The sequence below is a fragment of the Notolepis coatsorum genome (assembly GCF_963971535.1).
Source record: "Notolepis coatsorum genome assembly, chromosome: 9".
Lineage (NCBI taxonomy): Eukaryota > Metazoa > Chordata > Actinopteri > Aulopiformes > Paralepididae > Notolepis > Notolepis coatsorum.
Window position 1 is genome coordinate 14,839,067 of NC_140173.1, and position 25,137 is coordinate 14,864,203.

General features: G+C 43.1%; 1 protein-coding gene across 1 annotated transcript; it reads right to left on the reverse strand.

The window, feature by feature from the left end:
- Positions 1-2,489: 2,489 nt before the first annotated feature.
- LOC311234552 (E3 ubiquitin-protein ligase TRIM35-like) lies at positions 2,490-21,317 on the reverse strand (the record flags this gene model as incomplete). The annotated part of the gene is made up of 4 exons (XM_084321801.1): positions 2,490-2,776; positions 3,125-3,365; positions 12,437-12,667; positions 21,174-21,317. 4 exons carry the CDS (start codon positions 21,315-21,317, stop codon positions 2,490-2,492), a joined length of 903 nt encoding a protein of 300 aa, XP_084177927.1.
- Positions 21,318-25,137: the final 3,820 nt, after the last annotated feature.

Here is a 25,137-nt window from a genome sequence, read left to right on the forward strand (position 1 = left end):
TCAATCAATCACTATCATAGTGATTACAAAAAAGAATATACAAAGCCAGAATAATGTTCATTCATACAAATACATAAAACATCTTTTTTATTTATTTAATCCTTTCATTTCAAACCTTTATTTTAACTCGAAAGGCAACTGAGGTTTTCCTCATTCACAGTCACGTCGAGTGTATACAGAAATGAGCAACACAAAAAAAAGCATATCAAATCACAACAAAGAGACAACAAGATGAGGCAAAATGCAAGGATAACAAATCAATTAAAACATGTATAGCTACAACTTGATTGACAAAGGTTGGAGATGAAGGTTTTAAACTCTGCAACAGAGGGGAGAATCTCAAGCTTTAAAGGACCGTCTGAGTTAATTCCATGAGCTATAGAGGGGCATCATGGGCCCCGTTCCCCGTACCTGGATAACTGAGTTAGCCGGATAATTTCCAGTCAAGCCTGACTTAAGCCGGACCTTCCCATTCCCCGACGCTCGATTGTCTAAATCACCATGACAACAGATCAAAAAGTTTGAGCCTGGTCGGGAGCAGGGTTAACTTCAGTTAGCCGGATGAACCATGGCCACGCCCCCGCAAAGAAATGACAGCTCGCTTCCTGAAATGATTCTCACAGTCTAGGATCTGCATTATACCATTCTGAATTACGTTTCTGTGCTTCGTTTTCCTAGAGGGGGCTTTTGAAATGTATAATAATAGAACTAAATGCTGATAATAAATCATATTGAGCCTATAGATTTACTTTGTCCTAAATAAAATAATGCACGTCATATACGGCGCTCGGAGTCGCGATACACGCTGCATGTGGTTATTTTAATAACGGCGCATTGCAAATGTGAATCCCGCTGGGATATTTCTAATGAATGAAACCTATCGGCCGTTTGGCTCTGATTAGTTTCATATATTCTCCGCTGTAGATTTGCTTAACGGAGCGCCCGGATTGTGTTTCATTCAAGCATAAAATTTAAGTGTCTATGCAGGGATTGTGGTTTTTGTGTGATATTGTAACTGGGATTAAAATGTCTGATGAGATGCGCTGTTTGACGGATTTGAGAAATTGAATGAGCCGTTGACGTCACATTAATGCATTTGAGAATAAAGAGATAAAACTTCATTAAAAAGTAAAATATTCTAAACACGGGTCTCTCGTCCATTAATGGATAAACAATGAATTTATCCCGTCTGGCACAGTGGCGCAGCGGCTAGTGCTGAATCCTGGCAACCGGGCGACCTGTGTTCAAAACCCAGCGTTTCCAATATAATTTTTTTGGAATATAATATTAATGATTATACGCAAAAGTAGCCTAGTTTTAAGTTAAAATATTATAAATCTACATGCATTGAGGATGTCATTCTTTATATAGCTCTCAACGTGCACCAAATTGAATTATTCCTACATTGCAAAAAGAAGGAAAAGACTAGGATTCGAACCCGGGCCGTCTGCGTGAAAGTCAAAACCACAAACCGTTACACCACAGTGCAGATAAGTAAAAGATCCACCATACATCAATCAATGGGCAAGAGAGCCGTATCCTTATTCTGTATAACAGTTAAACTAATTATTTTCGCTAGCAAGATCTCATTTGATTATTCAATCCATAAACCTACTGCCAGCAGGCAAGTTTAAAGAAATATAATCTGATTGATTGGGGTAATGAGGGATTTAAAATTAGCCTATAGATCATGCATTTAACTTGTCGGCGAGGCTATTGAGCCGTACTGCAATCTGTTAATAAAGTTTTAAATCAATTAATCAATCAATGCCGTTAGAAAATCAGGATCTCTGCTATCGATACGTGCTGGCTTTTCAACTGAAGCGGCCGCGCGCACTTATCCTGGGTCTCAAGTCTGGTTCGAGTTAACGAGACTGAATCCACCTTCGAGGAACAGGAAAATCCCGGCTTCAAACATCGGGTTAACTGAATCTGGATAATGGGACTCTTGATCGACTTAGTTGAACCAGGTACGGGGAATAGGGCCATGCTATTGGGTTGTATAGGATACACACGCAGACACACACAAAAAGGGGAATCTTAAAGTTAACCACTTGAATTGCTGAGCGATGAGAGAGGGTATGGGGGAAAACACAAGAATAAAATAAATAAAAATAAAAGCTGTAGGAAACACAGAACACCAGTATAAAAGAACTGGGGGAAAAAACCCAAAGTAACCACCACTGCCTAGCACTAGCAGTTCAAAACAACAACAAAGAAAACAGCACTAGAGACAGAGAAAACCCTAGAAGCATGAGCTTGAGACACTCCTCTACTATTGAGGGAAAACATGAAATGGACAAGCATCCAAATCCGAACACGGTCAACAAAACCTACTTAAAGGCACTGCACACCTGACACCAATCAGGTGGCAATCAAGCCCACACACCTGCCATGTCGCATGGCAATTAACTAGTGTCTGGTGGTGATTGACAGCTCACCAGAGAAAACCAAAAAAAACATCCAAAGCACACTATAGATAGAATAAACTAAAATGAAACCAACGTAAGCCGTGATCCATCACACACGGAGAGAGACAGCTCTGATTGGCAGATGTTTATATCAGGGTGTTTGGCATCACCAGCCCGTCCTATATTGAAGAATGGGTAGAGTTTCTCAGTGAAGGTGTGTTCATAAGTGTAGATGTGAGTCATGTCTTCAGGGTCGTAGAAGGACAGCTTCCCCCCGTCGTAGTCCAGCTGTACTCTGACCCTCCGGAGGCTCCTCTTCACTGTGGGGGTCTTGCCCAGACTAAAGTACTTACCACTCATATAACCTATAGCCCAGATACCATGTTGTGGTAATGTCACTAGCTCATCTCTCTTGTTGTCAAATGACTCTTTAGCTACACCTATAGTAGCCCAGTCAGGATGGTCTCCCACCTCCACCTCCCAGCTGTGTTTACATTTACATTTACATTTAGTCATTTAGCTGACGCTTTTATCCAAAGCGACTTACAAGTTCTGTGCGACAAGACAGCAAGAAGGGTATAACTCTATCAGCTGAGTAACAATGTTCATCAAAGTGTTGCGTGTTACAGTGTAGGTTAGTTTATTAGGACAAGTGCATGACATTAAGGTTAGTCGGGGTTAGATTTTTTTTTTTTTTTTTTTTTTTTCTGAGCTGAAGCTCTCAGAACCCAGAACAATGTTATACCTGTTCCTCTCTGGGTTGTCAGGGAGCTGCTGCTGTGTGTCTGGGCGTCTCACACTGGTCAGATCATTAGATATAGAGAGCCGGGGTGATGCAGTGTTTGGGTCCAGAGTGACAGGAGTGAACTTGACCCTCTCCTTCATCTTCTCCCAGACTCTGAAGGTCAGGTTGCCCAGGTGTTTGGTCTCGTCTATCAGCGCTCCTGAGACCAGCTGTGGACGAGGCAGGTTGAACTGAGCTCTGGAAGAACATTCAAGAGTCAGTCCTGCTGTGAGCGTCAGAGCCGCAGAGAAGAGAGAGATATTGATTTCCATACAAATAACTATTATATCTATTCTCCATCATGTATCTAATACAATCATTTCCACACAATAAATACATAGATACATGCAGACATAGGCTACATACTTTACACAAAAAATAAAATACACCAATTCAACAAATAAAGTCGGTCCTCTGTCACAGAGCAGACATTTTCTTTTTTTCTTTTTTACCACGAATCACGAATTACACCATTTACACTATCCTCTCAACTTCAGTCACATCATCCAGAAAAATTACAACAGTGCCATTCATCCAAGAGGCATATTTAAAAGAGAGAGTCAGAGTCAGAGAGAGAGAGATAGAGAGTCAGAGAGAGAGTGAGAGAGAGAGAGAGTCAGAGAGAGTGAGAAAGAGAGAAAGTCAGATAGAGAGAGAAACAGAGAGCAAAATAGAGAGTGTGATCCACCCTGGATGATCACCACCGGCCATCACTTTATCAGCTCCCTCTCCAACTTCACCCCAGCATCAGAATACACCATCTCAGAGCTCATCCGTAAAGCCAAAACCACCACCTGTCAGCTCGATCCTCTTCCCACCACCCTCGTCAAAGCCTGCCTGCCTGCCATCAATCTCACCCATGATCACGGACATAATAAATTCATCCCTCGCCTCTGGAATCGTACCCCCCACTCTCAAACTGGCTGCAATCACCCCCATCCTCAAAAAACCTGGTGCTGACCCAGCCGACTTAAATCATTATAGGCCCATCTCCAACCTTCCCTTCATCTCAAAAACCCTTGAGAGGGTGGTTGCCGCACAGCTGCAATCCCACCTCGACACAAACAATCTCCACAAACCCTTTCAATCCGGTTTCCGCCCACAACACAGTACCGAATCAGCCGTTGTCAAAATTACCAACGACCTCCTCCGTGCAGCTGACTCTGGACTTCTCACCATCCTCATCCTCCTCAACCTCAGTGCGGCATTCGACACCATCTCCCATCCACTACTCCTGGACCGCCTGGCTGGCACTGGGATCACTGGTGTCGCACTCTCCTGGTTTACATCATACCTCACTGACAGACAACAGTTTGTTCAACTCAAGACCCCCTATTCACCATCTATCTCCTTCCCCTGGGCACAATCCTCCGTTACCATGGGGTCCACTTCCACTGCTATGCAGACGACACACACATCTCCTCCACACCCACCACTGCCCTTCCCCCCACCTCCCTCACCACCTGCGTTGAGGACATTAGGAGCTGGATGAGCAGAAACTTCCTGAAATTAAATGGCAGCAAAACCGAGGCCCTGCTCATCGGCTCCAAATCCACCCTCACCAAATCACAAAACACCCCAGTTCCAAACGTCACCATCGACGGCTTCCCTGTACCCTTCTCCCCCCAAGTCAAAAGCCTCTGTGTCATAGGCGGTCAGGTGGCGTAGCGGAGATTGCGTTCGTCACCAACACCGGAGACGCTGGATTCGCCTGTTCGAATCCAGCTCACAGCTCTGGCGTTGTCACCAGCTTGGCTGGCCGTTCACACTAATACAATTGGCTGTATTAGAGGGTGGGAAAGCTGGCGGGGTGGGTCCGGGTCGTTGTAAACAGCGACTCCTACAGTTCGGTCGGGGCGCCTGCTCAGCGCGGATAGGATCTAAGGGGGGCAGTGTGATCCTTCCACACGTTACACCCTCTCAGTGAGAGTCCACGCTGCCAGATGAAAAGAAGCGGTTGATTGGCTAGACGTATGTCGGAGGAAGCACGTGATAGCCTCCACTCTCCCAGACCGACTGTGGGGGGTAAGTGCGCAGCGACCAGGAAGGGGATTGGGAATTGGCATAACGACTAACATTGGGATGGGAGAAAATCAGAGGAAAAAGGAGGGGGGAAAAGATCAATTTTCTTTTTTAAATAAAAAAAAAAGCCTCTGTGTCATTCTGGACGGTTCCCTCTCCTTTGCACCACACATCAAATACACCACGCGGTCTGCCTTCTTTCACCTCCGTAATATTTCCAGACTCCGCCCATCCCTGTCCCAATGAAATACAGAAACCCTGGTCCACTCATTTGTCACATCCCGGATCGATTACTGTAAAGCTCTCCTCACCGGCCTTCCCACCAAACTCATCAACAGACTCCAAATCATCCAAAACTCTGCTGCTAGGATTATCACCCGCACAAACTCATCCCACCACATCACCCCCGTCCTCATTCAACTACACTGGCTCCCTGTGCACTACCGGATTGATTTCAAAAACCTCTTACTCACCTTCAAAGCCCTCCACAATCTAGCCCCCACCTACATCACTGACCTCCTCCAGGAATACACCCCCTCCCGCACCCTCCACTCATCCTCTACTGGACTCTTATCCATCCCCAGCTCACGCCTCAGTACCATGGGTGCCCGAGCGTTCAGCTGCTCGGCTCCCAGACTCTGGAACTCCCTGCCTCCACACATCCGACAGTCAGACTCACTCTCATCATTCAGATCACAATTGAAAACCCATCTGTTCAAACTCGCATATTCACTATAACCTCCATCACTGCCCAATACCCCCTGCTGTTTGTTTGTCTGTTATTTTAACTTCACTGTTTTTTATACTTCTTGTTGTTTATCTTATTATTTTCTTAATCTTGTCTTTTAACTGCCTTGCATACTCACTATAACTGCACCCTGTGTGCCACTGTTTTATATTTCATACGTTTACATTGTTTGTCTTGTTTTTAACTCCACTGAAACTTTTGCCAAGATCATTGTTTTACTCTTGACTGTTCTGTTTTTATGCCCTGTAAGGTGACCTTGGGTGTTTTGAAAGGCGCCTCCAATAAAATGTATTATTATTATTATTATTATTATAGAGAGAGAAACAGAGAGCAAAATAGAGAGTCAGAGAGAGCAAAAGAGAGAGTCAGAGAGAGAGAGAGAGAGAGAGAGAGAGAGCAAAAAGAGAGAGAGAGAGAGAGAGAGAGAGAGAGAGAGAGAGAGAGAGAGAGAGAGAGAGAGAGAGAGAGAGAGAGAGAGAGAGCAAAAGAGAGTCAGAGAGAGAGAGCAAAAGTGAGTCAGAGAGAGAGCAAATGTGAGTCAGATAGAAAAGAGAGAGAGAGAGAGCAAAAGAGAGTCAGAGAGAGAGTCAGAGAGAGAAAAAAGAGAGAGAAAGACAAAGATAGAGAGAGAGAGAGAGAGAGAGAGAGAGAGAGAGAGAGAGAGAGAGAGAGAGAGAGAGAGAGAGAGGGAGAGAGAAAGAGAGAGAGAGAGAGAGAGAGAGAGAGAGAGAGAGAGAGAGAGAGAGAGAGAGAGCGAGAGAGAGAGAGAGATGAGAGAGAGATGAGAAAGAGAGAGCGAGAGCGAGAGCAGGGCTGTGCTGATTTGTGCGAACCGGAAAAATCATTCAGGAGCACAGTAATAGCTTTGCGTAGTGGGCGTGTCAACGTGCAATTGTCATTTCATAATAGACACAGAGCAGCGCGGACCTTCAATTTGAGAAGCTATGCCATCTAGCTATTCATTCCCTGCGTTTGACAGCTCTGTGACAAAAAAACCTTAACTAATGTTAGCCGCTGACGCTAACTAAGCCAACTTGCTAACACTAACTAAGCTATCCCTGGGAACGCTCAGGCATCCAATAGTGAGGCAAGGGGGGCTGAGTCTCTCTCTCTCTCTCTCTCTCTCTCTCTCTCTCTCTCTCTCTCTCTCTCTCTCTCTCTCTCTCTCTCTCTCTCTCTCTCTCTCTCTCTCTCTCTCTCTCTCTCTCTCTCTCCCTCTCTCTCTCTCTCTCTGCTAACAATCCTGATTCCTGAAACTATTTCATTCAAAAGGAGGATATTGATGGACATTAGCTATAGTATATAGCTCAGCAGCTGTAACAGAATCATTTTATTATTTCTTCTATTATTTATATTTCAACAGCGTCAAAATATTCATTGAAATTATAATTAAAGAATTGTATAAAGTATTGTCCATGTTCTGTCATCTAATAATATATTCCATTTCCTTTCCTATCGGTATCGAAGTCAAAATGTTGCTATTGTGACAACACTACAACATACAAAAGCAGCTGGACAACCGATATCCTTTGCGTCTAGTAGGCATGGGTGATTTTGGTGGTATAGGCTATTGCACAGATGTTTGTCCCTTAGTATGCACACGCACGCACACACAGTATAATATGCATGTAATAAATAGTTTGTTAATAAACTCTTGAGCTGACCGTTAAGTTTGGAAGGGGGCAGGAAACATACGTTTTCTTCAACCTGCTCCTTTTCGACCATGGGTGTATCATGTTAAAAAAATATATATATGTTGGTGATATTGTGCAAAACTTTAACCTTAACCAACTGCGAAAGAGTCGCCTAAGCTTAACCAGTGATAAACTAGGCGTTAGGTCGTTTGCAGGCTGTTCGACGTGGAAATGCGCTAAGACACTGCTCGTCATGCGATTGGGCGCACATGTTACATGACCAGAAACGTGCGTGGCCAATCAGATTAGCAAAACGCACAAACCGTTTGGTAAAAAAATAGACGCGCCCTGGACTCCCATGTTGACATCGACTCCCATGTAATAAATAGTTTGTTAATAAACTCTGTGTTACTTGAACATTTTTCACTGTGCTCCTAAATGTCTTTGTGTGCTCCTAAATTATTTCATTTAGGAGCACATGTGATCCTTGGGAAAGAAGTTAGCGTAGAGCACTGGAGAGATAAATAAGTCACGTTCAACAGAGATTTAACACTATCAAACCCTACAACCTCCAACAGAGAGATATAATTAACACTATCAAACCCTACAACCTCCAACAGAGAGATATAATTAACACTATCAAACCCTACAACCTCCAACAGAGAAATATAATTAACACTATCAAACCCTACAACCTCCAACAGAGAGATATAATTAACACTATCAAACCCTACAACCTCCAACAGAGAGATAGAATTAACACTATCAAACCCTACAACCTCCAACAGAGAGATAGATTTAACACTATCAAACCCTACAACCTCTCCAACAATGAGGCCAACCTACCTCCTCTACCGACACGCCAACACTTATAAACCGACATTTCACGAGTCGCGAAGCGGTCGTCCCGGGTTCGCTTCACACACCCGGTGACCATTTGCCGCATGTGCTTCTCCTCCCGTTCTCCCTCTCTCCTCTGTCGGTCCTGCGTGGCCAGAAAAAGCTGTACAAATGCTAAAATAAATCATTAAAAAAGAATAAACCGACATTATTTTACAGCATGTCACACGGCAACAGCTGTCAACTCTGCTACCAAACTGAACCACAGAAGACAGCGCGCTAATAAACTAATGAAGATAGAGATAGATGGAAAAAACTAAGTTAGTTGGACTGTTGGACCCACTCACTTCATGCTTGCTCAACACTCACACATGCGCTCAGAGAGAGAGAGAGAGAGAGAGAGAGAGAGAGAGAGAGAGAGCAAAAGAGAGAGTCAGAGAGAGAGCAAAATAGAGAGTCAGAGAGAAAATAGAGAGAAAGACAAAGAGAGAGAGAGAAATAGTGAGGAGAGAAAGAAAGAGAAAGATAGAAAGAGAGAGAAAAATTGAGAGAAAGAAAGAGAGAGATAGAGATGAGAGCGAGAAAGAGAGAGAGAGAGAAAAAGAGACAGAGAGAGAAAAAGAGACAGAGAGAAAAAGAGACAGAGAGAGGGGGAAAAAGAGAGAGAGATAAATCACTTACCTGTTCAATGTGGTCTTGTAGTTCTATGGAGTTCAAGTTCTTTAATAGTTGTCATACAGAAGTACAGAATACTTTCATACAAAATGCTTCTTACTGTTACGCTCCAGAGACTGTGCTAGACAAGATAGTATCAAATAACATAATAACATAATATAGCATGAATTTAGAAGAAGAAAATGAGGTCACAGTGTTCGGTATAGACATATGTACAATGTTCTGAGTTACCATATAATATACAACACAATACTATGCAGTGTACTAATGTACAGTACTATCTAGTGCAAAGCAGAAATGGGATGAGGTACAATTTTAGGTACAATTTACAGTAAGGTGTACGAGTTGTAGTGCAATCCTTCATCCATAAATATAAAGTGTGGGGAGTGGGTGCTACAGTGTGTTTGTTTAAAGTGGGTGTGTGCTATAAGTGTGTGGAGTGGGTGCTACAGTGTGTTTGTTTAAAGTGAGTGTGTGCGTGTGGATGTGTGTGCTATGTGCGTTTGGTGGTTGTTGTTGTGTAGTGTTCATTCATTGTTCGTTTAGCAGCCTGATGGCCTGGGGATAGAAGCTTCTTCTGAGTCTTTCTGTGCTCGCCTTGAGACTCCTGTATCGCTTGCCTGACCGCAGCAGTTCAAAGAGGCAGTTGTTCGGGTGACTGGAGTCTTTAATGATTCTCTTAGCCTTGCCCTTGCAACGCTTGTAGTAAATGTTCTGGAGGGTGGGGAGCCCCCCTCCAATTGTGCGTTCGGCTGAACGTGTCACTCTTTGTAGTCTGCTTTGGTCTTGTGCAGTGCTATTCCCAAACCAGGAGGTGATGTTGCCGGTCAAGATGCTCTCTATTGTACATGAGTAGAAGTTCTTAAGGATCTTCTGGCTGACTTGGAACTTCCTTAGGCGCCTGAGGAAGTAGAGGCGTTGTCGTGCCTTCTTCACAACACTGTTAATGTGTGTGGTCCATGTCAAGTCCTCGGATATGTAGGCTCCGAGGTACTTAAAGCTGTTGACTCTCTCAACCGGTGCCCCGTCGATGCTGAGGGGGCTGTAGTCCTTGACCCCCGACCTCCTGAAGTCCACAATCATCTCCTTTGTTTTGCTGACGTTCAGGGAGAGGCTGTTTTCCTGGCACCATCCCGCCAGGACCTTGACCTCTTCCAGGTAGGCCCTCTCGTCGTTGGCAGAGATCAGGCCCACCACCACTGTGTCGTCAGCAAATTTGACGATTGTATTGCTACTCCGCTGAGCCACACAGTCGTGTGTGTACAGGGAGTAGAGGAGGGGACTCAGAACACAGCCCTGGGGGGCCCCTATGTTGAGGGTGATGGATGAGGAGGTGCAGTTGCCTGCTCTCACCACCTGGGGTCTGCCAGTCAGGAAGTCCAAGACCCACTGGCAGAGGTCATAGCCCAAGCCCAGGTCCCTGAGCTTGGCTATGAGTATGGAGGGGACTATGGTATTGAATGCCGAGCTGTAGTCGATGAATAGCATTCTCACATAGTTCCCCTGCCTCTTGTCCAGGTGTGATGCTGCTGTGTGCAGCACATGGGATATGGCGTCCTCCGTGGACCTGTTGGGGCGGTATGCAAATTGCAGGGGGTCCATGTTGATGGGGAGGGAGGAGCAGATGTAGCCCTTTACTAGCTTCTCAAAGCACTTCATGGCTATGGAGGTGAGAGCTACAGGGCGGTAGTCGTTGAGGCAAGCAGGCTTGGATTTTTTGGGTACAGGGATAATAGTGGACTTCTTCAGGCAGGTGGGGATGACAGCCTGTTCTAAGGACAGGTTAAATATGTCAGTGAATACTGGGGCCAGTTGGTCGGCACAGACTTTTAGGACGCGGCCGGGGATGCCGTCTGGACCTGCTGCCTTCCTGATATTCACTTTTTTAAAGGTCCGCCTCACCTCATGCTCTGTTACCCTGAACACTGCGCCTCCATCAGCAGCCGACCCCCCCCCCCCCCCATTGCCGAGGCTTGTGAGCTGGTGTTGTTATTACCAGCATCAAACCTCGCATAGAAGGTATTGAGGTCATTTGCTAAGGAGATGTCACTGTTCAGTTTGAGGGAGGCGCCTTTGTAGTCTGTCATCGTTTTGAGACCCTGCCACATAGCTCTAGAGTCAGCTTGTTCAAACTGGAGTTCAATTTTATCCCTGTAGCGTCGTTTGGCCTCTGACACTGTCCTCCTTACGTTGTATCGCGCCACCTTGTGGTCATTCATGTTGCCTGCCTCTAGGCCGTCGTTGTATGCTTTGGTGCGCTCTCTCAGAGCTTCACGGACGGATTTGTCTACCCAGGGTTTTTGATTTGGGTAAACTTTCATTTTGGTAGTGGGGATTGTTTCTTTCACCCTAGTACAAACATAGTCCAGCACTGTCTCCGTGTAGACATTAATGTTATCTGTGTCGCGGAACACATTCCAGTCTGTGTGGTGAAACACTGACCGGATCGTCTCCTCTGACGTCACATCCCATTTCTGCACCTCTCGCGAGACTACGGGAGTACTTTTAATTCTCTGTCTGTACTTTGGTGAAAGAAAGATGGATGCGTGATCTGACTTACCAAAGCCACTATCAGAATGAGCCTTGTAGCCACCTTTAAATTGCGTGTAACAGTGATCTAGGATGTTACCGCCTCTGGTGTTGCAAGTCACATGCTGATAGAAGTCAGGCAATACCTTTCTCAGATTGGCGCTATTGAAATCTCCCAGAACTAAAATGGCGGCGTTAACATTCGCCACTTGGATTCTATTTACCTCGTCGTGTAGTCTGGAGAGCGCAACCTTGTTGCTGGCTTGCGGTGGAATATACACTCCGACCAGGACGATCGCCGTTAACTCCCTCGGGAGGAAGAAAGGACGACACTTGATGGTTATATATTCCAGTTCTGGGGAGCAGTGGTTGGATAATTCCTTCACGTTAGTTGGATCACTCCAATTTTTGTTAAACATGAAGGCAATACCTCCTCCACGTTGTTTACCGGACTCTGCTGATGTCCGATCCTTGCGATGGATAAAGAAGTGATCAGCCGGTTGAATTGCGTGGTCTGGGACGTCCGGCGTCAACCACGTCTCGGTGAAGCAGAGGACGTTGCAGTCCCTAACGTCTCTTTGATATTGAATCCTTGCTCGGATGTCATCCAGTTTATTGTCAATTGATTGTACATTGGCTAGCAATATACTGGGCAGTGGTGTACGGTGGCGTCTGGATCTCAGCCTGTTACGGATCCCAGCCCTCTTCCCTCGAGGTAAAGACAGATCAAGTTAAACACTACTAAACATCCTCAGGATCATTCCCTATGAACTGAAGAGAGACCAGTCCTGACCTGCAGAAAGGAGATGTCTTCAGCTCTCAGGTCCTGCTCTACGACTCTGATTGTGTCTGAAAGGGTTGACATCTCTCTGCCCAGCCCCTCAAACTTCTTCTTTATTGTCTGACTCTTCTGCTCCTCTTCCTCCTTCAATGCAGCTACCCTGGCCTCCTCTTCCTCGTGAAGAAACTGGCGAAGCTTCTTAAACTCCTCCTTAATCTGCTTCTCTGTGTGCAGGGCCTGGACCTGGATATTATGGGGTTAAAAATCATGTCTCTCCCACAATGGACTACAAATGTACAATAGGTCACTTATTTTTACTGTGTGCAGGTTGAGTGCAGCTACAACCTTACAGTAAATAATTTATCATTAATACTGAATATTTGTACCTTTAAGTGTTTTGCTGTGCTGTCGCATGTTTGTGTGACTTCTTTAAAGACCTGTAGCTTGTCGCGTAAGGTCTTCAGTGGAGCCTGGAGCTTCTTCTGCAATGGAATTAATTCATTCATTATACATTTCACTTGAAAGATGCAAGTCTCCCCCCTGAGGATTGTTGTGCTAGTTACTGAAAAATAGTAACTCAGTTACTTTACTAGTTACTTCATTTCAAAGTAACTTCGTTACTTTACTAGTTACTTACACCCAAAAGTAATGAGTTACTGTGAAAAGTAACTAAGTTATTTAAAAAAATAAATAAAATTGCTCCCGAGTCCCATGCCCCAGATACTCAAAATCGGTTGATCAACTTGACAGTTTCCATTCACATCACTGAACTCTGCTAAGCAATGTGGTCTAGATACAAACACAAATCTGACACAAACAAATGTTGTCCCGAGTCCCGATATAATAAGAAATGCGCCGGTTGAAGGAACAGCCTAGACAGTCTCCTCCCCACCGCATGTATATATTCCCTCCCCGCCGTATGGATATTTCTCTCCCACCCACGCAGGGGCGTAGCTGGGGGGGGGGTAGCTTAGGATGATTCCAAGGGCCCAGCACTGGGGGGGGGGGGCCCAATTTTTTTTTTTTTTTTTTTTTTTTTTTTACTAGACATCACTCAGGTTACTGATGCTCTCATTGATACTATGTTTGTTTCTGAAGTGTGTGTGTGTGTGTGTGTGTGTGTGTGTGTGTGTGTGTGTGTGTGTGTGTGTGTGTGTGTGTGTGTGTGTGTGTGTGTGTGTGTGTGTGTGTGTGTGTGTGTGTGTGTGTGTGTGTGTGTGTGTGTGTGTGTGTGTGTGTGTGTGTGTGTGTGTGTGTGAGTGAGATATATAGAGAGAGAGGGGGGGCTTTGGTAGACTATTGGTCCATTCATTGAAGATGAACGCAATGCGACATCCTTTACTAGGCTCACCCACCAACAGTGCAGGTGCTGAACTGCTGATCCGAATGTATAGGTAAAAACCATATTATGCGTTTTTCATCAATAAAATAATTGCCAAAAAAAAATCCGCTTGCACGCTTACGCGCGCTCGCATTCACTGGGGGCCTACAAATACATTCTTTCATGGGGCCCAGAATCTGGAGCTACACCCCTGCACCCACCCACCCCCTCCTAATGTACATACATACATAATGTACACCCCATCATATGTATATACTCTGTCAGGATCTAGGGGTAACAGTACTATATATTTGAATACCGTTTATGTCACAAATGTATCAGTACTAAATACATATATGTCCCTATGCCATAAATGTCATGTATGTTGTGTATGTCATAAATGTCTATATGAATTGAAAATGGGGGACCCTGATGGAAACAAGACACACGTCTTTTTCAGGTCTGCATCCCCTTAACAATTGTGTGTATTGAGCCGTACTGTATTGTACCCATTCTGCAATCTGTTAAATAAAGTTTTCATTCATTCATTCATTCATTCATGTCGCCGGAGCGTTTCATTATAACCATCTTGCAACGTTGTTTAAGATATCAATCAAAGCATTGCAACGTTAGAATAGTTAGGATATCAATTGTGCATGAAAGGACTATATTTATATTGTTTGATTAGTATTATGAGATTCCCTGGCAGATTTCGTACAGTCAAAATCCGTTGATCAACTTGAGTTTCAGTGAACACATTGCACTCACCAAAGTCTGCGGTGGTCGAGATGTAACGTTAGTCCAGCTGACTCCAGCAGCCCCTCAAACATGTTCTTTATCTCGTTTCCATGTTGTATATTAATTATCTCTCCAAGTAGTTGCTAAATGGTTTGTTAGTTCGTTACTGCGTTCTTTTTATGTAGATTCATAGCGAGCGTCCTCCTGACTCCTGTTTGATTTCGCCTGCGTTTGTTTTGATTTCTAGAGAGCGTCTATTACTTTCCTTAGCCGCATTTCTGGCGGACACTCTCTGATTGGCCAGTGGCCACTGACTGACGCTCTCTGGTCAGAGAACGTCAGAGAACGTCAGTCAGTGGCCAATCAGAGAGCGTCCGCCAGAAATGCGGCTACGGAAAGTAATAGACGCTCTCTATAGTAAACAAAACAAACGCAGGCGAAATCAAACAGGAGTCAGGAGGACGCTCGCTATGAATCTACATAAAAAGAACGCAGTAATGAACTAACAAACCATTTAGTAACGGTAACAGCGTTACTGAATTTAAAAAGTAATGCGTTAGAGTTTCAAGTTCAAGTTCAAGTTTCTTTAATAGTTGTCATACAGAAGTACAGAATACTTTCATACAAAATGCTTCTTACTGTTAAGCTCCAGAGACTGTGCTAGACAAGATAGTATCAAATAACATAGTATAGCATGTAATTTAGAAGTAGAAAATTAGGTCACAGTGTTCAGTATAGACATATGTACAATGTTCGATGCAGAATAGACGTAACTGATGTGTATATCAGTGGTGGGAGTCAAACTCTGGAATTATCTTTATAATGAGTTGAAGTACTGTAAAAATATTTTCCAACTTAAAAAGACAGAACAATGAGAACATATGAACAGCAGGTATACATTTCTCTGTATCTCATTTTATTTATTTTTAGTTTTTTCCTCTTTTCCATGCATCTGAGGCTCGTGACGCAGGTTTTTTTTTATTTATTTTTGTATTGGTATCTAGCAATATTATTATTGTTATTATTATTACTGTTATTATTGTTATTATTATTCATGGTCATATTATCATTATTATTATTATTATTGTTATCATAATTATGGTAATGATTATTATTATATTATTATTATATGGTATGAAGCTGTAAGGTGCACTTGAGCTGACCATTATGTTAAAATAAATATGAAGTTTGGAAGGGGGCAGGAAACATAAGTTTTCTTCATCCTGCTCCTTTTCGGCCATGGGTGTATCATGTTAAAAAAAAAAAGAGAGATGTTGGTGATATTGTGCAAAGATGAACTGTACCCCCATGTATGAAACAAAATCAAATGAATGAATGAGCTACAGCACCGGTTTCAACACACGGACTGCAACCCAGGCCACCCTGGACTCCCACATACCGACATCGACTCCCACACTGACATTGGGTCTCATTCACCAACAGACTTAAGACAAAAGATCAGACATTTTCTTTGTCCTAGCTCCACTTAAGACACTTTCGGGACGATTTTGGGATTGGGATTTCCTACATTTCTCATGCCAGTTTACTAGCAAGCGGGGGGGCCCACATGTGGGCCCTTTTTAGGATGATTTTCCTACCGGCACTTTGGCGACCACTAGTGGCTCGGGTGTGCATATTTTGCAATACAATATATATATATCGAATTCGAACGTCGATAGCCCTTTCAGATGACAAAATCCGTTCAGCGGTTCTCGAGTTACATGCCGATATTTGAGGCTTACGCAATGTACACAGTATTGCGCAAATACCACTCCTGACTCTTGGGGGTCTAGTTCCGTCAATCATTTGGCGATCTCGAAAATTATTGGACAGGGTTGTAGCCAATGAGTGTGGCTTTCCAAGGATACCCCATCTGGGGATGTACGAGTCAGGGATCTAGGTGAAAAACTCACAAGCGAAAACAGGAAGAGAAAAAACGCAGAATGAATTGAAGTCTATGAGAAAACTGAGCTTTTCTTTTGTACACAGTTTACCAAAATCACTCCTAATCACTCATTTCTGAACGGATCTTTATGAAATTTGGACATGTACTAAATACGGCTTCAGGCTATGGATCTCGGGAGTTCTTTAAGCCATACGAAGTTCTGCGGAAATACTACTTCTGGACTACTAACTACTACAGAAAAACATGAGTAACAAGTTTTTCTACAACTCAAGTTCAGACCTATGTTGTGTGTGTGTGTGTGTGTGTGTGTGTGTGTGTGTGTGTGTGTGTGTGTGTGTGTGTGTGTGTGTGTGTGTGTGTGTGTGTGTGTGTGTGTGTGTGTGTGTGTATGTGTGTGTGTGTCTGTGTGTGTGTGTGTGTGTGTGTGTGTGTGTGTGTGAGCTGCGGCAGGTGGCCAGGAGCGTGCAACAAGACGGTATAAAGACGGTATTTCATTAGCACTAAAGGTGAGTTTTCCTTATTGTATCAGAAACTTCAGAATGTCATCTTTCAAAAGAGACCAGGCTCATGCATGTGGTATAAGTATAAAGTATAGTATTTTGGTTTGGTCCTCAAAAAACGAAAACTAATTGTGCTCGTCACCAATGCAAGAGGCTGCCATCTCGACTCCCGGAGAGTCAGCATTGCCTTGGCTCGGGCTGATCGCTATACTAACTCGTAACGTGTATTTTCAATAGATTCTATGTAGCTATTAGTCTCAAGTTGTATAGTGGACAGCTACCTTCACTCTGCTTGTGATAGTCACACGTTTCAAAAGTTCATTCAAGGATTTGGAGACGGAGTCAGCGCTACTGGTGAAAACGGTCTGACCGTTGCTTTATTGGAATATCCAACAGCTTAATTAATCAGGTTTACAGCATCAATTATTTCTATCTATTAACCGCTCGTCAGAAGAGTCTCCTCGGTTGGTGGCGTCTCTGTTCTCGTTCAGCGCTGGAGGGGTTCAGGTCCGAGTCTCAAGCTGCTTTTCCTTCTCCGTCTCCGCTGGTGTAGTTTTTCGTCTCAGCGCTTCCCCTTTTCAATGTCCCTGATCTGTTGTATATATAGGACTCAAGACCCATCCCCCAGTAATCGAGTCTCTGGGATGTGATGTCACATTCCAAAGACTCCAGCATTCTCCTGATTGGATTAACGCCCTGTGTTGGCTGTCTCTGTGGAGACAGCCTATTTTTGGCCTGGGCCGTTTTCTGAATAGAAATCAAAACTAGTTTGATTATAATCTTTTGTGGCAGTACAGTTCAACATTTTCACTTTCTATCACATGAAGCATTTTCATACATAGAATACATTCTGCTATCTATACATTTTTCCATATTCTCAGCTTTGTAACCACATTACTACTGTTAGTTTTCAAGTTTTCTTTAAGAGTTGTCATACAGAAGTACAGAATACTTTCATACATAAATGCTTCTTACTGTTACTCTCCAGAGACTGTGCTAGACAAGATAGTATCAAATAACATTGTATAGCATGTAATTTAGAAGTAGAAAATGTGGTCACAGTGTTCAGTATAGACATATGTACAATGTTCGAGGCAGACTAGACGTAACTGAGTTACCATTTAATATACAATACTATGCAGTGTACTGATTAGGTTAGGTTGATAGAATGAATTCTTAAGAGAAAACAATAGTGTTTTATTTAAGAAGCAATGCATCAGGAGAAAGGCAATACTGTTGTTTAATATACCAACTAATTGAGTATGGTTGTTTCGTTCACTTTGCTTTAGAGTGTTATTACCAAATTTGTTTTATATCATTAATGATACTTTATGCCTTCATCAGTGTCCAATTCGTCTCATCCTTGGTACTATGTTGCTTGCGTTTTCTTGCTGTTTTTCCCTACATTTATCTTTTAATTAATAACTCTTTCGTTTGGAGTTTTAGCTTTTTGCTCAGTTGTAAATGCTTAATGTATGTTCTCCCCAGCTGCCCCTTTCTATTTTCTCCCCAGCCCCAGGTTGTCTAACTCAGTGGTTCCCAAAGTCGGGGTCGCGACCCAAACGTGGGCCGCGAGCAGCCACGGATGGGCCGCGAGATGATAAAAAATAAATAAAAAAAAAATAAATAAAAAAAAAACATTATTTTTTATTTTTATTTTTTTATTTTTTTTGTCAGGTCACTGAACTTAGAAGCAGGCCAGGACAGTGTTTCTAGTTGTATTCTAAAATTCTATTATATTGTATTCTAAAATGTGACTATATGGTTTTATATTAACTTAATAAATAAACAAAAACGAAAAATCTACTTATTTCAACGAACATTTCAAACTAAATAACAGATTATGCACATAAAACGCTGAAAACAACCGAAGCAACAATAGTATTTTAATGAGGCTATTATTATTATCATTATTATTTTGCAACAAGTTAGCCCTCTCATAAATAGCACATATAAATGAATAACTAACTTGAACTAACTTAATAGGATTGAAGTGATATTTGGCTTAAATAATCGGTCGCCTGGAAAAAAAAAAAAAAAAAAAGGCCAGACGATGTGCATTGGGCCGCGGCTCTCTGACGCCTTATTTTCTGGGCCCCGGCCTGAAAAGTTTGGGAACCCCTGGTCTAACTCAATCAACCGCATCCTGTCTTCACTGTCTTTTCTAAGTTATATGAGGTGCCTGTTGGTGCTTATTATCTTTAACAACCTTTATCTCCTTCCTGACAGAAGGTTTTCTGAAAAAGGGGGCTCTTCTCACAATGGTCTGTCCGCTTTGACCCTAATAATACACAAAACCCCTCCTTCCTGTGTCCGGAGGGGCAGGTTTTATGACGTTACTGACTTTTTACTGTGTTGGGTGTGGAGAGATTGTAATCTCACCCTAAAAGGTTCCATTCTCTACCGCTTACCCCTGCACTGCCTATTTTTGACTAGCGAGCGTATTTCCTCTTTAACAGCTGTGAATATATTTCTCCTTAAGAACCTAATCTTACTGTACCGTACATTTTTTATTCAATTAATTTACGACACTCGTTTGGCTGAGTTAGGGGGAGGGAAGCCGTGGGTGGGTCGTGGGCGTTGTGGACAGCGACCCCTACAGTTCGGTCGGGGCGCCTGCACAGCGAGGGTAGGATCTGGAGGGAGGTAGTGTGACCTTCCACACGTTACACTCTCCCGGTGAGAATCTGCGCGGCCAGGCTGGCTGCCGGCTGGCTGCACATGTGTCGGAGGAAAGCATGTGACAGTCTCCGGCCTCCCGGACCAACAGTAGGGGGGGGGGGGGGGGGTGCGCAACAACCAGGAAGGGGGTTGGGAATTGGCATAACGACTAACAGTGGGATGGGAGAAAAATCGGAAAAAGGAGGGGGGGGGGAGATTAAAAAAATAAATAAAAAATTGCCAATTTTGGGGGCGCCTGTTAAGAGGTTAATGCAGGTCGATGTCAACCAACAACTCTGTGGTGGCCTCATGCTAAGATGTGTACTGTACTGTACTTTAGTATAACTACAGTATGACTACTATAGGGCAGTGCAGTATCTGTGATCTCCTAATAAAACAAGTCATTAGAATAATATAAGCCTACTGTTCATTCATTACGCACGTAGACTGTGTCTGTGTGTGTGTGTGTGTGTGTGTGTATTGTTGTTGTATTGTTTAATATAAATGCATTTTTTATTCCAATCCCGATTTGTATTTGAGATTCCCAAATCCCATCGGACTTGACTTCTTCATGTACCTCAATGAGTGTAATACCAGCATTCAACTGTATGCGCCACAGCGGTTTCTATCATCATCATCATCATCACCACCCACACTATGCATAAAATATATAGGTCCGCGGAGAGGCACGCTGAGGAGGCCGTGCAAACTGCAATGGAATATGGGGCATCTATCTCTCTTTACCTAATGTTTTGATTCTATCCTGACATTTTTCAGTTGGAAGGGCATTCTATATGCGTAATGGTAAATTTTTTTAAAATAAATCTTATTTATATATATATTTTTTTTGGCACTTTTTTATGATTTTATTTTTCAAAAGGGCAGGTGCTCAAGCACCCCTTGGGCTCTATGTGTGCACGTGCCTGCTGGGTGGGTTATGTCGTGGGCCAAATGGACATACGATCTACCAGATGGCAATCAAATAATTGGAATATTCTTTTTGGAATCCCACCGGCCACAGGTAAGAGCAATTTAACGTCAATTTCAGCTTGATTGTGCCTTGTTTTCATAGCCATCGCCCTGATCAGCGTACGTTGTTGTACTAAAAAATGCCGTTATTGACAATCAATTAATCAGAAACGACCCCCCCCCTTTCATGAATTCACGATGGAACATTATATACCGATCATATGCATTTGAATTTTTTATTGTAGCGTGGGACAAAATGCCAATGGATTAAGTATAATATATACGTCGTTGGCTATTACTAGCCTCCCGCAGGAATTACCCTAAACCGCTCTAAAACCATACTTATATTCACCACGGTATAAAACGGGAATGTATGGATGGAAAAATTATTTCTTTTTCACATCTTGAACGATAGATACTCGATGTCAAATGGGCCATAGTATTGCATCCATAGCTATAAAATAGAATATAGTTATAGCCCTGCAAACAAGGTGAGTGACTTTAATGCGTGGCAGCACATAGCCATATCCCATTCCAAACGTGGCAAAGAAAGAGTTAACAACGTGACAAAACTGTAAATTAGTATAATTACTCTGTGTATTTATTGTATAATTAAAGATTGAATAAATTAATATAATAATGATTTTGCCATACCTTGTGATCCTCCGAAGCTTCATCTATGGGGCAGCAGTCATGGCTCTTGTGGTTTTTGGAGGACTGACACACCACACAGATGGGCTGGTGGTCATCCAGACAGAAGAGCTTGAGCTTCTCACCGTGCAGACTGCAGAGCACCATTTTGTCACTCAGTAACACTCCCTCCTCTGGAAAGCTCCCTAAAGTTTACTTTAACTTTAGTTGTAAACTTACTTAGATTCAGTCAGCAGCTGATTGAAGTCACTGTTTGATCACTATTCCTTCTTGTGTTTGTCTAAAGCTAGTCCTACTCCTTCAGTACGAGCTGTGGGTTTTATCTGGAGTCTTTTACAGCAAGCGGGTGAATCTCAGCAATGAGGAGTGTAGAAACACTGATTATTACCTGTATACAGGGCCGGATTAACGACCCGGCCGACCGGGCCGCGGCCCGTGGGCCTCTAGTGATGAGGGGCCTCAAAAAAAATAAAAATAAATAAAAATAAAAGAAATTATTAAAAAAACAATTTTATTTATTTATTTTGGAGGCCCCAACATTTTTATTTTTTTTATTTTTTACTTAAATTGTTTATTGTTTGAGGCCACTCGTCACTATAGAGGCCTTTTGGAGGCCCCTCGTCACAAGAGGCCCCACATCTTTTTTAATTTTTTTTTAACTTTAATTTTTTATTTTTTTGGAGGCCCCTCGTCACTAGAGGCCCCAAATATTTGTTTATTTTTTTTTAACTTTTATTTTAAACTTTTTTGGATGCCCCTCGTCACTAGAGGCCCCACATTTTATTTTTTTTCTTATTTTGGAGATCGATGTCATACTGTGACACTGAATGAAAACATATTTCATCAACTAAAATATTTTAGTCAACAAAAATATTTCATCAACTAAAATATACAGTACGTCACACCCTGCCGTCTGCAAGTGGCTAATCTTGAGTATTTTTTCTCCTCTTCATAAGAGTTTGAGGTTTTCCGTTTGAGGTAAAAACAGCAATAAAAAGTCAAAACTTGCATCTCCACATCCCAGCCCCGACGCCTGAATACTTTTACCAACGGATTTCCAGTTCCGCGTTCGCGTTCTGCGCTCTGATTGGCCACTGACGTTTCTGGTAGCGCCAATCGTGTGACGCCTCTTTCTTTCACTGGTTAAGCTTGGCACTCTTTCGAAGTTGGTTAAGGTTAGAGTTTGTCTTAGAGCAGGGCGATAGAACACCAGCCCTGATTCCATACTCTAACCTTAACCAACTTCAAAAGAGTCGCCTAAGAAACGTCAGTGGCCAATCAGATCGCAGAACGCGAACGCGGAAATGGAAATCCGTTGGTAAAAGAATAGACACAGCCCCGACACGAATAAGGCAGATTGGGATCATTATTCATGACAGACAGCATGGACCCGTCGGTGCTGATAGCGGATATCATCGAGCTCCCCCTAGTGACTAGGGCCCTAGGGGGCATTATTTCTAAACCTAGCCGCATTTCTGGCAGACGCTCTCTGATTGGCACTGACTGACGCTCTCTGATTGGCCACTGACATGTTTGCCCAATCGCGTGACGAGCTGTGTCTTTGCCCATTTCCTCGTCAAACAGCCTGCAAACTACCTGGCGTTCTATCGCCACGCTCTAAGACAAACTCTAACCTTAACCAACTTCGAAAGAGTGCCAAGCTTAACCAGTGTAGAAACAGGCGTCGGCCAATCAGAGAGCGTCTTGCCAGAAATGCGGCTAGGTTTAGAAATAACGCGACTCCACACTACACACTAGTAAAAAAAATAAAAGAGATACGAAAAAAAAATATATATAATCAGATCCTCATACAGCGTTTACTTTCACAGCATCTATACTAGTATCATCTCATCTCTTCTCTATCTATTTTAATTAAATTTTTTGCATTGCAAATTGTTTGATAATGAGGGGTGAGAGACGTTGAGTCTACGTGACACTGACGTCCAGGTCCAGGGGTCACTGTCAGGTCAGGTCAGGTGACCACTGATCGCGAGAATTGCACTTGCAAGTTGATCAAGTAGGCTAAGACTCGTCTCGAGTAGTACTGTATGATCAATTGAGACTGTGACACTCAAAAAACATGGATAAAAAAGTAAAACGGTGGGAAAGCGGAGCTGCTAAGTTAAAGTCTAAACAGGAAAGGGACAGAAAGAGTGTGTTACTTTGGCAAAGCATACCAACTATCGCTACTTTTTTCACCCCGTCAGGTAAGGAGGAGGATAGCCCCCTGGCTAGCACTAGTAGCAGCAACGTTAAAGAGGCTGAGCCAGGCGCCGCGGGCAGAAAGGACGACAATGCTAACGTTGTTATTATTATTGATGCTAGCGACAGAGAAGAGGAAGCGGCAGCCTCTAGTTCAACTTCAGCCGGCCCACCACCACCAGTGGCTGACGCCAGTGCCACCTGTTCGTATACGCCCGCCGCATCTCCACAGCCCAGCCCCAACACCAACACGAATGAGCTGGTTCCTCCTCCTAATACAAGCCTGGTATCCACTACAGTTGAAACAAATACAAGCCGGGGTTACTATTAGAGGAATTACAGTATTCTATATATTTAAATATATATAAAAACGCCACTGTGCGTGCGTGCACGTGTGTGTGGGGGGGCCTCCACAAGAATCTGGCCCAGGGGCCTCTGAAGTCTTAATCTGGCCTTGCCTGTATATCAAAGGTTCTAATCCTAGTTATATGATTACTGGCTTCGCCTATTGGACTATGCTCGCGCCTATGAACTTTTCATGCACCTACCATTCACGTTATTAGTGAAATTATGAGTTCATAAATATCTCAGCGCATCCCGACGGAAACTGGATGAATTAGACAGAAATAAAGGAAGCTGTCATAAGTGTGTGTAGTCCTATGAATGAGGAGACCCTAGCTTAGCACAATGAATGGAAGCGAACAGTGGCGGTTAGCCTAGGCATTGTCCAACTAACACCTCTCTCGAAGGCTAACCGGCACTGTCCGCTTCCATTCATTGTGCTAAGCTAGGCTAACGTGCAGCCAGAGAGGAAACTGGTATCTATCTTCTTGTCTCTCTCTGGAGAAGACGATAAGCTAATTTCCCAAAATGTTGGAGTGTTCCTTTAAAAGATGCAACAAAACAAGGACCTGTGTTACTGGTTCTAAATCCAGTTGATAATACTCCTGTGGTACACTGAGTTCACTTTATGCCTAGAGAATTTGGTTTGGTTTCAATACATGTAATGGCAATACAATCAATTTAATCTGATCATTCTTTTAGCAAGATTTCATATCCACAAATCCAAATTGAATAACCGATTGATTGGTTGATTTTTATTGTGGAGTAAAAGACAACATGAGAAAGTGCAAGCACTTATTTCCATCATGGTCCCTGATTTTGGACATGGACAGACAACATAAAACATATAGCATCGCCATAAAACATTAACCTGTATTTCACTCCTACATAATTATACTATCAAGAGACTATAGACAGATACCCTCTCCTTCCTAGACGTGGCTACTCTACATTACACTGGCTAGCCATTTCTTTGTGGCACGTCTAAAGCTTCCCCCCTCTTCAATGCTTTTCAGGGCCACTGGAAGCTTGTTCCACTCCAATGCTGCAGAATTTTAAAAGGTATTCATGCCCATTACTGTGTTGAATTTTGGAAGTATAAAATCTGTACTGCTCCTTCTAGTGGAATATGAATGATTGTCACGGAAGCGATTGAAGTAATTGGACAGATATTTAGGACCCTTATTTTGAACTATCTTGTGTGTAAGACCTAATTTGGTGTGAATTACCCTTTTATTGACCGGAAGCCAGTTTAGTTGCCTAAAGAAAGTTGACCCTAGGTGAGTGCGTGGAGGTAACTTAAAGGGGACATGCATTATAAATGTATTTTTTCAGTGTCTAGCATTGTATTATAGTAATAGGAGTTAGTATCAATGTGTCTGTGTCTCTAAATACCATATTGGCGGATTGCCGTCATTCAGGT